The sequence below is a fragment of the Hylobates moloch genome, unplaced genomic scaffold, assembly GCF_009828535.3.
Source record: "Hylobates moloch isolate HMO894 unplaced genomic scaffold, HMol_V3 SCAFFOLD_12, whole genome shotgun sequence".
In the NCBI taxonomy this organism is placed as follows: domain Eukaryota; kingdom Metazoa; phylum Chordata; class Mammalia; order Primates; family Hylobatidae; genus Hylobates; species Hylobates moloch.
The window spans coordinates 65,974,077-65,991,676 of NW_026652287.1; the positions used below are offsets into that span (position 1 = coordinate 65,974,077).

At 38.5% G+C, this 17,600-nt stretch overlaps 1 protein-coding gene across 2 annotated transcripts in view; it reads left to right on the forward strand.

Annotated features, from left to right (window-relative positions):
* Positions 1 to 17,600, forward strand: part of HMGA2 (high mobility group AT-hook 2) — a 138,054-nt gene that overhangs the window by 108,851 nt on the left and 11,603 nt on the right. For both annotated transcript variants that reach the window (XM_058425537.1, XM_032170661.2), the window contains exon 4: positions 16,952 to 16,984. In XM_058425537.1, coding sequence (XP_058281520.1) covers positions 16,952 to 16,984 — 33 coding nt within the window. The remainder of the gene's footprint in view (positions 1 to 16,951; positions 16,985 to 17,600) is intronic.

Sequence of the window (17,600 nt, forward strand, 5' to 3'; positions counted from 1 at the left end):
GGTTGAGGAACTGTGCATGAAATCACTCAACCTAGAGGCTGGCATTCTTCATGCTGCTGGCTGTTGATTTCTTCATCTTCTCCCTGAAGACCCTGCATGAGTGGTGAGTATCCATAAAGGCACCAGGAGACCCAGACACCTCTGTGGCAGCCAAGCAGGTGTTACCCTGCAGGACTTAGAGGGATCTTAAGAGCAAGAGAAGGAAGGAGTGACTTCTCTCACCAGTGGTCAGAGCAGAAAGTACAGAGCAGCAAGTTGCAGGTGCTGGCAGTGATGGCTTCTGCACTGAAGAGCAACCAAACCCTCCTATGTAACCCTGTCACCGCAGCTCAAAGGGAGGCTTTCTTGTCCCCCAGTAGAAGGGAACTGACAGAGCCTGTATGGCTTTGCATCCTGAAGATACTGTAGTTGTTGCATCTGTTGGGGAAGCATCAAGAAAATTAGATTGTTCTAACATTCAAGCTCTTCCATATTAGCTTTGTGTTCCATTTGATGTCAAACAATAGGTTGAAAAATTAGCTTAATTCTAAGCTTATATGTATATAGGGAATTTTATCAATTACTAGCACCATTATAACTTGTTAAACAGTGAACTTATAGTTGAATGTGATCTATTAGATGGCTGCTTAACATTTGCTCGAGAATAATCTATTAGTCATCTAAGCACAAAGTAGCTATTTGAAAATTTGTTGAGTAAATGACATGTCTTTGACAGAAATATCTGCATAGTTGCAGTGTGTTATACTTGCTCGTTATAGCCTAACTACGTCTGTTTGAATTTGTGTTTTTCTTTTTTTTTTTCTGTCTGCATAACACACATGCAGATATCATAGTGTGAATACTTACTGTTATGATCTTGGAGAAAAGTGTATCTCTTGACTTTTTAACAGCCTAAGCATACTAAAGGTAGTTTGTAAGCAACCCATAACTTTGAACATGGAAAAATTAAGTTTGCTTTTAATGAAATTCTAATTTTGTAACTTGCTGAGAGTTATTTTTAGAGAGTGGTAACTTTTGAAGAAAAAGAAGCTTTTTTTTCTTTTAAATCCTGAAATGTAATGGTAGTCATTAATTAAATTTTATAAAATAGATGTTCCTTTCAAAAGCAATCTCAGACAATAGTACATTTTAAAGTCTGGATCTCTTTCCCAGCAGCCCAGGGTGTTTTGAAGACAGGAGAACAAGGGAAGTACTTTAAGCTGTAAAGTCTTGCAGGGTAGCAGTTAAGTGCTTAAGGCACTGCATTCTTGATGCAGCGTCCTGTTACAGTAATATTACAAAAAAAAGCTACAAGGAATTCTCATACATGTCTAATACATATAGCTTTAATGTTCACATGGCTGGACCCATTCACAAATGGAATCTGTGGGTCAGATGTAGTTTGCAAGCCACTATTATTAAGCTGTTTTCCTTTTACTATTAAGTAATGGTTCCTTGTTAATATTATGAATGCGTGTGTTCTTTGCTCTCTCTGTAAATCTTTTGTTCCATTCTTTTTTTTTTTTTTTTTTTTGGCCTTACAAGAATGTGGGGGGAGGATATCCCTATCCACAAATCAAGTACTTTAAATAGCCAGGCTAGAGCCGAATGAAGGAAATCAGTCTAGATAACATCTTTGTGAAATGTATGCCTATGAACTCTGCGTCACACAATACAAAGGAAATTGCCATTGTCCTGCACAAGTTAGGTGAACAAAGCACATAAAAAATCCTGTTCTGGTTGCCATACATATTCCTGTGCAGCTGAAACTAGAATTCCAAAGGCCACAGAAATGGCAAGGCTTAAGTGGCTAATTTGCAAATCAGAGAGTGCAGGTTTTACATTGATAATACAGAGAGACCTGTAATCATTCATCACAGTGGTACTACATTTTTTGATACTGAACACTGCAAATCATAAACAATAAGGATTACATGACCACTGCTGCTACAGTGACTACTGCTGCCATCACCGCCACCCTCCCTAGTGCTATTAAATAATGCTTACTAAGTTCTTTCGGCCAGTAACTGTGCTATGTACTTTAGTGGCATTCATCATATTTAATCACCCCAGCAACCCAATGAGGAATCCACTTTATACAATTAAGGAAATTGAAGTTTAAATTGCTACCAGGTCACACAGCTTACGCATACCTGGTCTCATACTTGATCTCAGAGGTCTTTCTGGCCCCAAAGCCCTGTTCTTCCCCACTATCTTGAACTTCCTTTCCCTGTATGTGAAGGGAATGGAACTCACCAGGTACCAAGATGTCACCTCCTAACCCTTACAAAGCCCGGTGAGTTATTTGGAGGAGAATTTCTCCCAAGGCCAAAAGCTGTCCGTGTAATACTCCAACGTAACTTCCATATCCTGGAAAGAGCAACTACAATCAAAGATAGCACCTTGCAAACATCCTTCCTTTATTCAAAAAAATTATTTTTTTTTAAAAGCTACCACCACCGACAGTTCTTCCCAAGATCAGAGATACCTGCACATCTGGCAATAAGCCCAGACATACCAAACTGTGTATTATCTAGAGCCAGGGACTTGAATACCACTGCATCTGCAGAGAGACAGGCATCTCATTTCAATAGACAACTTGTTCCTAGAGTGGGATACTCCCCTGCTGAACTGACAGGGAGCCGGAAGAGCGGCATGGAACAAAGAGAATAGTTATGACTGGGCAGCAGACGGCCCCAAGCACAACCCCAGGTTCTGCTCTTCTTCAACTTAACCAAGCAGAACTGCAGTTGACTCCCATTAAAAGTCAGTAGACATTTAGTCGGCTTCCAGAATGTGGGCAGAAGCTCATGTTAGTTATTTACTACCCATCTCTGGAATTCTTTTTGGACATGACCAATGAGTTACAGCTGGTCTTCAGGCAGTATGGCACACTCATTAACTAGCTGTCAGGAACAGCTACACCCTTTGGTCCACAAATCTGGATTTGCCAGAGGAAAATTCCAAACAGACCAGGAAGGCAAACACCACTGACACCATCTCCATAATAACTGTAAAACTGAAACATATACGTTCTACAAAGAGGGCTGTTCTTCTACCTCCTCAGAAACAATTTGACAAAGGCAAACACTTTATGCACTAGCCCTGGACAAACAACGCAAAGAAAAATCTTGTGCAGCTGATTTCAGGGTCAAGAGGGCGCTTCTTACCAACCCTCAAAGACAAACCAGCACAGAGAATAGTAAAATGTGCAAAGCCAAACCAGTTGCTACTCTCTATCCATTCCCCAACTTCCTTTGTTCACAGAAAGTGACCCTCTCCATGGCCCTGGGGTAAATCTGATTTGTCCATGGTGGTCATGCGGGTCCCATTCCCCTTGCAAGGCAGGTCTGGCCTGTTAAAAAGGGCCATGAAATCTGCAGGGACTGTTGGAAGAGACTCTCTCCTTCTGCTGGACCTTGACATTTCTGGAAGTGCCACTATGAATGGACACTGCAAATGGCTGTACCCATTTTTTGACTCTGAAGGAAATAGACTGAGAATAAACGTCAACTGGAAGAGCAGAAAGAATCTGAAGCTCTGACATTTCTTGACCTACTGAATTTACCAACTTTAAACATGCATCATCTCCAGGCTTTTTGTTATGTTAAGTAAATAATATCCTTATTATTAAATCAGTTTGAGTTGGGGTTCACTGTTATACCCAAAAGCATACAGTAGGAATTATCTTTGGTGGGCTATTTGAGACTCATCAGAATTCATTATCTACAGTCTTACAGATTGGTTGGATTTCCATTACCTCCTTACATACACTGATCTGCAGGAAATATAGGGAGATCAAATTATATTTAATATGTCTTTTAAAATATACTCATTTTCTTCTATCCACTTTTGGAACTCCAAAAAAGTAACTCTCTCATGTTAACAACTCCCTTGTTAGAGAAAAGAATTGTAGGTGTGTAAGCATTGTTTTCCCATGACAATGTTTTTTTAAATTATTTATTTATTTAGAGACAGGGTCTCACTCTGTCACCCAGGCTGGAGTGCAGTGGCACGATTACAGCTCATGGCAGCCTTGAACTCCTCAGGCTCAGGTGACCCTACTACCTCAGCCTCCTGAGTAGTTGAGACTGCTACTATCAAATGGGTAGCATGTAACCATCACACCCAGCTGATTTTTGTACTTTTTTTTAGAGATAGAGTTTTGCCATGTTGCCCATGCCAGCCTCAAACTCCTAGGTTCAAGCCATCCTCTCACTTCATCCTCCAAAGCAGGTCACTGGGCCCCCCAAATCTAAGAGTCATGTCCAGGAATCAGCATTTCTAACAAGTACTCTTTTATGAGATATATGGAAGGTGTGACTTAGCGCTTGAGGAAGAAGAGCTAGAAGAGGAAGAGGACTTCTTCCAGGCAATGAGAGGCCTTAGAAATTATAGTTGGAAACCTTTTTTGAATATTTACTTCTTCCAGAAGACTAGAAACATGGTAGGGACTGAGTGAGTCAGGTAGATGGACAATTTCCCTGCTTTGGGAAGATTCTCCCTGAAATTTTCTATTGGTGTTATGGTCTGCTCAATGTTTGTAAACACAGCTTCTCTGATACTGGAGCATGAAGCAGTGTGTCGGTGGCTTTGACTAGTAATGTGCCTTAATGTGAATATGTATAAATATTATATGTACACACACACATGCACACATACAAGCTTTTTTTTTTTTTTTCTTTTTGAGACTGAGTCTCAACTCTGTCACCCAGGCTAGAGCACAGTGGCGTGATCTCGGCTCACTGCAACCTCTGCTTCCCAGGGTGAAGCTATTCTTTTGCCTCAGCCTCCTGAGCAGCTGTGAATACAGGCACTCGCCACCACACCTGGCTAATTTTTGTACTTTTGGTAGAGACGGGGTTTCACCATGTTGGCCAGGCTGGTCTTGAACTCCGGACCTCAGGTGATCCACCTGCCTTGGCCTCCCAAAGTGCTGGGATTATAGGTGTGAGCCACCACACCTGGCCACATACAAGCTTTAAATGAAGTCTTTTAAATGACTTCCTCTGTATTTATGTATCATAAGTAAAAAATAATGTCATGGATGGTAACATTCTAAAGAAATGAACACATGCACAGGAGCACCAGCCAGTGAACACAGAGACCATACTGGACAAGGGATTAAAGGCAAGAGACGTGGAGATTTCTTGAGTAGAAAGCCATGTGGATGGGAAGGGGAGAGATGTGATGATGTAGATGGGCCTACATCATTATGGGAAAGACTCGTATGGCATCTGTATGGGGAACAAGCATTTTTATTCTTCTCCATATTTTGGTCACAGACAATAACACATAATACATGAGGTTGTAAAGTCCAGAGATACAGGAACTGTGCCTGTATATTTTCTATATCATAGATACCACAGAATTTATAGCTAACATTTGTAACATAATAAAATATTATAGTAGGTGATAAACAAGAGAGAAAAAAGAAACAAAAATAAGTCATTAACATTTATCACAGATATTTTAGCCTTTATAGCCTTACCTGAATTTCTTTTCTATAGAGTTTTCAAAAGGAATAATAGAAATAAAAAGATTAAAGAAAGTATAGATAGATGGATATAGCTATAAATAGCAAACCAGGATAGGATTTCTACTTTTATAGAAATCTAGTGAGAAACAAGATGCTCTTTATATTTCTAAAACATCTTGAAATTTTTGATGAGAAAACTTTTTCAGAGCAAAGCTGTTATTATAAAAATAGTATTCTAGTGCTGATTTGTCCTTTAAATATATTAGAAACATTCTTTTGAACTAAGATCTTTTAAATTGTTACATTAAAATGCAGTTTTTCTCCTTATTTGGTCATTTTTCTTCTTAGTGAAATCATAGTCCAAGGAAACTAGATTTTTATTATGTTTTTAAAAACAGATGCTATTTTTATAGATAAAAGAGGATGGTTGCCTATAACACTGATTTTCTTCATAAAAAAATAAGAAGCACAGAATATGTTGAATAATTGCCCAAAATTCTTTTCTGGGGCAGTGTAGAATAGTGGAAAGGGAAAAAGATGTGGAGCTATACAACCTGGGTGGGTGTTATAGCTTCATTATATGCTGGCCTTGAAATGTTTTGCAAGTCAATTACTGTCTTTTGGATTCAGCTTCTGCATGCATGAATCTGAATGGCAATATTTCTGTACATGGATGTTGTAAGAGTTAAAATCAGTCAGTGCACTTTTAAATCACGTTACAAACTATGTGTCATTATCATCATATGATCGATATCAACAAAATGAAAATTCATGTCATCTCATCTTGAAATGAAAGAATGTTTGATTCCATGAATGTGATCGTGAAGCCGAGTTCAGAGAGACATTTCTGGAATATTCTGTACAATGCTAAACAAAGATAAGCAGTTTTTAAGTTAACAGAATGCTGAACCCAGAATCATCCATTTTAGAGAAGTTGAGCTGAGTTAGGTAGTTCAAGACAGTTGCTTGAAGCTCCACTTAGGTTTGAGATGGAGTAGATTTAGAAGACAAGACGAATGAAGTATTTGATTTTCTAAAAAAGGGAATGGAGACATTTTAATTTACAGCTTCTGAGGAAAGGTCATCAATCCAGAGAAGACCGTGAAGGAAGGTCCAGGAAGAAGGTATCCTCTGGAAAGGCCAGGGTGTCAGGGCCACTGTGGAAGTGTAAGCATGTAGCGGAAAGAACTCACTTCACAACTGTTTAAAAACATTAAGGGTATAAGCTAATGTTCGGGAATAGTTAATGTTTCTCGGAGTGAATATTAAGCTTCCTCCAAGGAAAACAACTCAACTGCTAAAGTCAGCCCTAAACTAGTGCCAAGAAAATAGTGCTAAATTAGGATTCTAGGAGAGATATGACTCAGTTAAGTATCATAGAGCACTCAACCCATAAACTATCCATTTGTAGTCCTTGAGAACATAAGAGATTACAAATAAATGTACTGACTCTTTCCTTAAGGAAAAGAAATGCCTAAAATCATGATTCAGCTTTTTAAATTCAGTTTCCATGTGTAACTGTTATAGCTGCTGGGAAATACTTGATAGTCAAATCATTTTGTAAAACCATTTTCAAATGTTTAGTCTAAGACCGGGCAAATGTTCTTGGAACCAAATAAATTTTCTGAGTATTGATTCTAAATCTCTTTAGTCAGAATGAAAGTACTAAGAACTGTTTCAAAAATCATATTATTTCTATAAGCTTATGGGCAAGCATACAAGAAAAGATATACATGTCACATGTCAAATCGTGTGTATCTAGTTCAAGTCCTGATCTGATTTCATATAATCTCTATCTGAATAATTGGCCAAATGTCAAGAAGATGCATATCTTAAAGGGACTTTCAAGTATATTGCCAATGTGATTGGAGTATTAACAACAAATTTGGATATTAATTCTTGGTAATCTCCAATAGCATCTAATTTCATTTCCATTATTTCATAGATGCCTCCTTTTCATTTAATATTGAGCATTAATTGGTCTTTATTTGGCTGGAGTTGACATTAGCTAAAGTTTGAACTTAGGCTATAGCATCTGTGCATACGTGTTTGATTTATGAAAACCCAACAGCATGGCAGTTCAAATATTTATTCATTTTCTCGTGCTGGCTCTTAAGCACACGTGCATATGCAAAGTGACCTAGCTTTGTGAATGGTCATACACAGAGAAAAAGAAATACATATAGAATAAATAATTTGAGCCTTAAAAAAATATATATATATGTGTGTATATACATATATATATGTATAGCATTCCTGTTTTGAAAACTTGTAGCATAAGGAAATAGGACTGAAACATTCGTTATTTTCTACGAAGTGACATTAATCTCACAATTTTCACTCCACTTTTTGACTAAGGGTGGATTTTTCCCCTAAAATCTTAGAGAATCATAAAAATTGAGATGAAAAGTCGACTCCTGAGACTGTGTATTCCTTTACCCCACCTGTGTGTGACTGTTTACTTCAGACTGCTTTATGTTCCTCAGAGCACAACCATCTCCCGTAAAACAAAAATGCCTATTAAACTCCTGTAACTTGGGAGCACACCAGAGCATCCCCTTAACACTAACCATGGTTTGACAACACTATCCTCAAACCACATCTTTTGCTTTCTAATTTGTTAAGCTTAATTGTAATCTTTAACTTTCCAAAGTGAAGGCAAAGAAATTTTCTTGATGTATTTCTTTGTGATAGGGAAAAAGTGATACTTTTCTTCTACTTCGTCTTCAAATTTCTTCTGGAATTTTTTTTCAGTGACCTTATCTCTACTTTCTCATTTTCCCTATTATAAAGAAAATAGTCATCTCTTCTTTCCTACATTTATCTTTTCCATATTTGATGACCACGCCTCCCCACACTTAAGAAAACATTGTAGGAAAAAAATATTAATCTAAAATTGTACACTGTACTTTAATATCTGTTCTTCATTTGTCTCCCCCATTAGACTCTAGGCTTCTTGAAAGATTTATTCTTTGTTTTCTACACCCAGTTCCTGTCTGTCATATAGTTCAAATATCAATTAGTATTTGATGAGCCAATGAACCACTTCATCAGGTCAGAATCTAGAAGGATGCATTTTGAAACTAATCATGACACTGTGATTTTTAAAGGGCTTCCCACTGATCTTTTCACTCCATTCCAAAGGTGTCTGAAAGGCACCAGAGGGAAGGCAAAAACTCCAAAGTATCAGCCCCCCAATCTGTTCTCATGAGTGCTGTATGGCTCATTGCCACACATACACAGTCTGATGTTAATCAACACTAACTAGAGCAGCTTATGGCTATTCTCATCCTTGAGCAGATGAAACGAGGCCAGCAGCAGTGAGGGCACTTTGCTATAATAATCCAATAAATACTTTTGAAATGATGCTTACTTTTGTCTTTTGCATTAAAGTCTAAGCGCAAAGCCAAGTAGAATAGAAAATAAAGAACACTTCCCCTCTTCCACAGTACCAAGCAGAAATTCCAGAGATTTTGCCAAAACTCCCCCATAGATTTATCACTTCTTAGGAGACTTTGTACAGAGAACTACAAAATCTCCTTTGCACCATAAGGGCCAGATGTGACTGTTGAATTGTAACCACCCGTAGCTACATGTGTACACACATTGCACAGTTATCTCTAAATGCACACAAGAGGCACAAGGAATGGAAGTTAAGACCTAACCTAGGCTTTTTCTAGGTTCAGAGAAAACTCTGACTAGCTACTCCTGGTAGATGGTTTCTGCTCTTTACCAAGGCCTCCCATCACTAGGGGGCAGGTTCATTCCCAACTTAGGAAGCACTAAAACAGAAAAGCTTTCAACCCCAGAAAAGTGGAGCCTAGAGGTGTGATTTGTATAGCTAGCTATAGCTGAGTCTCATCCTCACAATGCTGCATCAACATTTAATCTGAAATAAATCCTTCAAACTTCAGATATGTCATATTCCTATCTAATTATCAAAATACATTCCTTAGGTACATTAAAACTTTTTGGTCACTTACTATTGTAGAATACCTCAAACTGAACTCCCCTATATCTGATCAATATCTGAGTTGACCATTAATTTTAAATTTAATTCAAAGTGACAGTTTTCATTCTAGACCTTCCTTGGATAGCCACAGAGAAGTGTTATGTACAAATTATTTCAGTCATCCAGTTTCAATGAAGAGGTAGAGTTCAGGTGGATTTGGAGTGGGTATGAGAATCTAGCCAGATGGCCACAAAGACAGTCCTGGTGCTCTGGAAGAAGAACCACAGCATAAGCAAGAAACTGGAACACCACACCTGGTATAGGCCAATCCCTCTTTTCACCACAATCTGGCAGCCTTTGGTAAAATAAGTGTAAGGGGAAGGATCCAGGCTGGAGAGGAGTGAGCAGAAGAATTGAGTACAGGATCTCAGAAGGTACAAAAAGGTACGCAGAAGGTACAAAAATCTGTTGGCTAATACAGCCTAATGACGAATCACAAAAATTACTCTTACTGAATTAGAAAGACCTTATCTTGATTGTACGGGATTAAACCATATGAAATTGCTGATAATTGATTGGTTTTGACCTACAAAAATGCCAGTTCATGTGGCTCAACCTGATAGTATGAGTCACACGGGGTGAATGCTATGAAGACGCTCTGCCTCCACCTATCCTGGTGATACAGGTCTGCAGGAGGATTTGCATCTAGAAATCAGAGATTTTTGTTTTTTAAGAGTCAGAGTTTTGCTATGTTGCCCATACTGGAATGCAGTGACTACTCACAGGTACGATCATAGCACACTACAGACTCAAGGGTCCTCTTGCCTCAGTCTCCCAAGTAGCTGGGACTAAAAGCATGTGCCAATATGCTTAGCCCTAAGATTTTTTTTTTTTTTTTTTTTGCTTAACCTCCCCTGGAGCTCCAGTTTTTCATTGAGGGGCCTCAGGGGCATCCTGGGAGGGCAGAGATGGGTTGGAGTGGAGGCCACGTGAATAAGTCTCAGAAATACCATTTTGTCTGCTTTCTGTTGTAGGGTTCCACATAAGATCACATAAAAGGTGTGGGGGAGGTTCTTATGCTTTAAAAAAAAAAAAAAAAAGTGATTCAAAGCCTCCAAAGCCTGAAGTTCACTTTTTGAAAAGTGACTCAAACACAAATCTTGACATTCTGGAATATTGAAGTTTTAAAACTGTAAATCTGGAGGGCCATGAACAAATATGTCGATCACATAATTTCGTGAAAGGCAAATTCTTGATAATGGTCATCCTCCTTCAGCCAGGTAAATGTCAAATTCAAAGAAAATATATTCAGGACAGCACTGTGAAATTTCTGAGGATAAGAGCATATTTCACAGCACATAAATGAAAGTGGATCTCGGTGAGTGTTCTATACATAGAGAAAGGTTGTGGTTTGAACCTTTAAATAACTTTGGACAAAGGGTGAAGAAGGATATTGTTCTCACCACAAGTCAAAAGCTACTCCCATCAATGTGCCCAACCACACAAGTCGAGGCTGCTGCTGGCCTTGATGGTTCATGGCCATTTGGAGTGTTTGCAGAGAGATTTGATGATTACTTGTCTAGAATTTGAGCTGTGTCTACTTATTCAATATTTTGGAACATTTTTTCTATAAATAACCAGTCAATTTTGTCTAGAAATCAGTGAAGTGAGTAAGTAATAGGTCTATGTATTTATTGAAATGTTGCCTATATGGTAGGGATATATTCATCTGTCAGTTCAGGCAGATAAAACTGGCTACACTTGTGTGGATACAAACATGATCATAAACCTCACTAGTTCAATGAGCTGGCTTACATCTAAAGGACTCTTTCGCATAAACATTTTTAGTATGACACCATATTTAACTTAAAATTTTAAATAACAGATGATCCTGTGAGATGCTATTTTGTGAGGTGTGAAAGGCCCCCAAAATGTCTCACTGAGGAATTTTTATAGAAATTAGGGTTTTTACATTCTTTATTAGTAAATAGCTAGAAGATCTGTCTTATACTATATTGCTATGAGAATGGACAACAATCTACATGAAAAAAGATTATGCTATGGCACAGAAGTACCTATTGGTTGAACAATGGTCATATGATTTTAAAACAAAATCATATGATTTTAAAACAAAATCATATGATTTTAAAACAAAGTGGGCAAAATCACCTACTACTGCCTGGCAAGAAGCAAAGGATCTAATTATATTAAAATACTGCTGCTTACATTAAACCCAGAGACTCTTCTGCACAGACAGCCATGTGAAGGGCTTCTTTCTTTCTAAGGTCAACTTAAGACCCTTTACTTAATAATCATGCTTGCTTTACCATACACTGTGCCTAATTTTTTTTTTTAAATTAAGTTGGTAAGCTCAATTCAAGCCTCTTTTTATTTAATGTTTAGATTAGTACTAAAATGAACTACTAATATCTGGGTCCTTTGTTAGCAAGGATTTTCTTTCAATACCTACCAGAAGGAGTGGCTTAGCTGTCTGAGTATCAGCTTTAAAATACCTAGACCTCCTGGAACCATAGATTGTATTCTTAGGAGGGCTGAGGAACTTCTTAATTATTCTGAAATAGGTGGAATGGCAGACCATTTCCTACACAAGTGTCTTTCTACAAAATCTTAAAAATCCAAATACTCTGTGGATTTTAAAAATTCAGTAACTTTTTTTCTTCCATTTGGAGAAATGCTCATTTGCTGTATGACCTCAGAAATCCAAAAATATGTCCTTTCCTTTTGCTTATCCTCTACAGTTTCTTAGCATGTTGTACCCTAAGCTATTTGTATATACTTTAACAATGATATTTATTTGCTTAAGCATTATACTTTCAATTGTGGCTGAGCTAGTCTATTCTAAGGGCTAGACTGCAGAGAACTACTCACTGAAATCCATGTGGTTAGAAAGAGCCCTTTTAATCTTCACATGATATGTTTAACTCATGGGGTCTTTGAGTTCTCACCATTTTTTTTTTCTTTTGAGGCAGAGTCTTGCTCCGTCACCCACGTGGGAGTGCAATGGTGTGATCATAGCTTACTGCAGCCATAACCTCCTAGGCTCAAGCAATCCTCCCACCTCAGTCTCCCGAGTAGCTGGGAGTACAGGCATGCACCACTACACCTGGCTAATTATTTTTAATAGAGATGAAGTCTTGCTAGGTTGCCCAGGCTGGTCTCAAACTCGTGAGCTCAAGCAATCCTCTCAAAGTGCTGAGATTACCGGCATGAGCCACCACACCTGGCCACAGTTTTGTTTTAACATCTATTAATCCAAAACATTTCCTCAAAGTCCTTTGGTGATTTTGTCAATGCTGCTATGGATGTTTTGTTCTGGGAGGAAGCTCTGTTTCACCCCATTGTATTTTAGAAGTTTCAATGCGACTGTGGAATGAGGATTTTCATTACAAGCTTTTCGAAAGGTGCAATAGTCTCAACACAATGAACTCAAAATCTCAGTGCATTGAAGGGTTTGCATGCCAAGTTGACGAAGTGCCTAAATTGTGTAAACTCCCTATGTGCACACTTAGAATTGGATCATCAGATTTGTCTAAACAACTTGAAAGGCTTTGCTATCTGTTCACTGAACAGTCATTATGATGTCCACACCTTTAAGAGGGACTCAGCCCCTCCACAACTGATAATGAAGGAAGAATCTCCAAGTGAGGTGAGGCAGCTGGACTTTGCAGGTCTGACTCTTGTCCCCTGGGATTCACTTTTCATCAGCAACCTGGAGGAATCAGAACTAGGCCCTGCTGAACAATCTGGAGATGAAAATCAAAGCCGGGAAGTACAGCTTCTCCTGGATTGGATCTCGATTTGACTTTTTTCTTTTTTCTTTTTTTAAGGAACAGACTGGGTTTCTTCAGAGCATTATATCAGGGATTAAGAGAATCAGTAGACTCGGGTTGTTTTAGTTTTAGAAAAAGATCTCAGAAGATTATTTAAATTCCCTATGCCTTGGTTTCCCTGTGAGAAAATGAAAACAGCAAGGTCTGGACCCTCCCAGTAACAAAGGGGCAGATGTTAAAAATATAAAGGATTCTAGCTTTTATATAGGAAATGCATGTGCAAAATATTACTCATTTATTAAGGTACATGAAAATTTACTGTTAACAACACAGAAGACTAATATGTATCATTGATGTTATTCAGGTCTTATAAAACTCCAGTGGCCAGTCATGTTTTTAATGCCAAGAACCCCGAGGAGCAACTGGTTTCTAAGAATCAACACTTAGTTCTGAGCCGAGAGATGCCCCAAGGAAGATAAGAGACTTACAGTTTGTTTGGCATCCAAAAAGCTTTCCAGACAGCAGTTTGTTTCCTTTCCCTTTTTATGAATGGTGGTAGTATTATGCTTCAGTCTGCGTTTTCTACCAAAGCCATTCATAAAAATAAAAACAAAACAAAATAACAACAACAAAAACTTTCTCGGCACAGTCTGGAGCCATTGGGTGCCAGAGGCTGGGAAAACATCCTGGCAGCCATAACCCCAACCAACATTGAAAGTATTCAAGGGTCTGTTTGTTTGGTGGTCTGAAAAGTATGAAGTGCTGTGTCTGAGGGTAGCTGGTAGAAGTTCCGTGACACGGACTAGGCCAGGAGCCAGGGCTGGCAGAGATTCAGACATTGTCTTTCCCCTCATTGAAGTGTCAGGACCTAATTCATGGAAAATTGGGTGAGCTGGCAGCCCTTTCAGAGGATTTCATTGAGCTGCAGTGTGCAGGAGTCACATGAATGCAGGAGCCTCAGCCAAAAAAGGAGGGGGATTTCTGAGCAGTAGGAACCAGTCAGCCTGCAAGAATGTGTGTGGATTTGAAACGGTTTGGGAGTAAACATGTGTACAGGTGTAATCGACAGGGAAAAAGGGGAGGAAGACGAGTGCTCTCTTCTTCCAAATGACCCTTTGGAAATGAATCCTCTATTAGCCCACGCTTTTGTGTCCTAAGAGGCAAGAAGTCCTCATCGTTCTTGGTTCGATTTCCCCGGAGAAAATATCATCTCAAAACTTGGGCTTTTGTGATGACGTCATCTTTACTGTGATTTAAAGTCAAAGGGAAGAACGTCTTTTCTTTTGAGCAAAAGTACCTTGCCATTTATTTTATTTTTATCCTGTCCATCTAAAAAAAAAAAGTTCTGATGATTTTTATATGGAATTTTTAATGTACCAGCAATAAACCACTGTACCACTGAGAGGAATTCTGAGAGGAAGGGGCTCTCAGAATGAATGAACAGGGGCTAGTGAATAGTGAAGGTATCCTAACTGCTGTTATTTGGGAGAACTGTAGCAATTTTATTTTTCACTGGTGCAAGAAAGCATGTCACTATCCACATCAGAGTACCTCAGGTGTACTCACAAATCTCAGTGATGTGTAGATACAATAATACATGCCTATATTCAGACATGAGAGTGAGGACTGGAAGTAAATAATCCATCGAAAAGCGTAGGCTTCAAATCCATCTTTTATAATGCCAAAGTAATAACAAGTATTTTCTAATACTCTATTGGAAAGTTAGGCAGGCAGAAAAACATTCCCTCGGATGTTTCACACAAAAGAGGAGAGTTGCCCGGGCGCGGTGGCTCACGCTTGTAATCCCAGCACTTTGGGAGGCCGAGGCGGGCGGATCACGAGGTCAGGAGATCGAGACCACGGTGAAACCCCGTCTCTACTAAAAATACAAAAAATTAGCCGGGCGTGGTGGCGGGCGCCTGTAGTCCCAGCTACTCGGAGAGGCTGAGGCAGGAGAATGGCGTGAACCCGGGAGGCGGAGCTAGCAGTGAGCCGAGATTGCGCCACTGCACTCCAGCCTGGGCGACAGAGCGAGACTCCGTCTCAAAAAAAAAAAAAAAAAAAAAAAGAGGAGAGTTTTGCTCTACACATACAGTAAATATAGATATAACAAAATATAACACAATATTCTTCCTCTGATACCATCAAGAAACTGAACAAACTCACAGAATTATTTGCAAATCATAAGGGACTTGAATGCAAAACATTAAAAGAACTCTTACAACTTTGTTATGAAGAGATAGCAAATTTTTTTTAAATGGGCAAAGGATTTAAATAAACATTTCTCCCCAGGAGACATATAAATGGCCAATAAGCACATGGAAAGATGCTCAACATCATTAGTTGTGAGAAAAATTCAAATTGAAACAGCAATGATGTTTAACTTCGCACCCATTTGGATGTCTTTAAGCAAAAAGACAGGCAATAACAAGCATTGGCATGTATACGGAGCAATTGGAACTCCAGTTTCATTGCTGGTGGGACTGTAAAATGGTACAGCTGCTTTAGAAAGCTGTCTGGCAGCTCCTCAAAAAGTGAAACAAAGAATTACAATATGAACCAGTGATTCCACTCCCAAGTATATACCCAAGAATGAAAACATGTTCGCACGAAAACGTGTATATAAGTGTTCATGGTAGCATTATTTATAGTAGCCAAAAGGTGGAAGCACCCCAGATGTCCACCAACTAATGAATGGATAGGTAAAATGTGGTATATCCATACAAGGGAATATTATTTAGCATAAAAAGGAATGAACTGCTGACGCTACCACATGGATGACCCTAGAAAACCCTAGGCCAGTGAAAGAAGCCACACACAAAAGACTCTACATATATTGTATGATTCCACTTACATGAAATGTCAAGATAGGTAAATTGGTACAGACAGAAAGTAGATTCACGGTCACTTAGGCATGGGAGGTGGCTAGGGACATGGAGGGTAGTGGGGAGTAACCACCAATGGGTACAAGATTTCTTTTAGAGGAGATGGAAGTGTTCTAAATTAGACTGTGGTGATGGTTGCACAATCCTGTGAATATACTAAAATATACTTTAAATGAGTGAATTCTGTGGTATGTAAATTATGTCTCAATGAAGGTGTTTTAAAAAAATAAAATATTAACAAATTAGGTACCTTCACTCCTCAGTTTTGTGATATATAGGCTAAAAACAAAGTGAATCAAACAGTTAAGTTTCTTTCAAGCTAGTTGGCTTGTATGCCAGAATTTAATTGGGAATTGTTTTCACTGAGATAACCTATGTTGTATTTCCTTAATATAGAGAGATCATGAATAAACAGTTTTCTTTTTTTTGAGATAGCGTGTTGCTCTGTCACCCAGGCTGGAGTGCAGTGGCATGATCACGGCTCACTGCAGCCTTGACCTTTCTTGGCTCAGGTGATCCTTCCATTTAGGCCTCTGAGTAGCTGGGACTACAGTTGCAACGCCACCACACCCTGTTAATTTTTGTACTGTTTGTAGAGACAGGGTTTCACCATGTTGCCCAGCCTGGTCTAGAACTCCTGGGCTCAAGCCATCCATCTGCCTCTGCCTCCCAAAGTGCTGGGATTATAAGCGTGAGCCACCATGCCTGGCCAAGTATAAACACTTCTAACGTTTGATATACCAGTTGAACTTTATACTTTCCTCTTTTCTTTGCAGACAAGTATCTATATTTAAAATATGCACACCTAATTTTTTCTATAATGTATATTTTCTTTTAAAATATATCTTTTTCTTTTCCTCCTTAGCCACAACAAGTTGTTCAGAAGAAGCCTGCTCAGGTAAGACATAGTCATTAATTCTTTTCTCCCAATTAATATAAAAAGTGAAATATGTACTGAAAAATGTCCCCAAACTAAACCTTATTTTGCATTTTCTTAATTTTGATTATTGTCTTGCAGTATTCCTGAAAATGTGTTGTAGCCTTCAAAGTCAGGAATATATAGTCTGCAATCATACCATGAAAACCTCCCAAAATGTAAGGTCTTAAGTGTACAAAGCAAATATAAATTCTTTTAAAAATAAAACTATTTTATTACATTGCCTCATATGTAAAACAAATATTTAATCTTATCCTATATTTTACCAATTCTTAAACATCAAATTTTGTCCTTTCCAACTGACTGTCTATATTCTGTTGACTTGACACCAGACTTATATTTAATGATTCATGACTGGAAACATATTTCTTCATTGAACCATTTCATAGTATTTGATGATCCCAAAACACTTCAAAGAATGCTGGAATATTTGGAAATTAAGTTATACTAACTTGCAGACTGATGCATTCTTAGATCTTATTTAAATAACTGAATCACAGTCTCTGAAGTTTTTGGCAACATCAAATTGGGAAATAGCTCTATGTCTCTTGCCCCATATTCCTGGAGCACCTTGTCC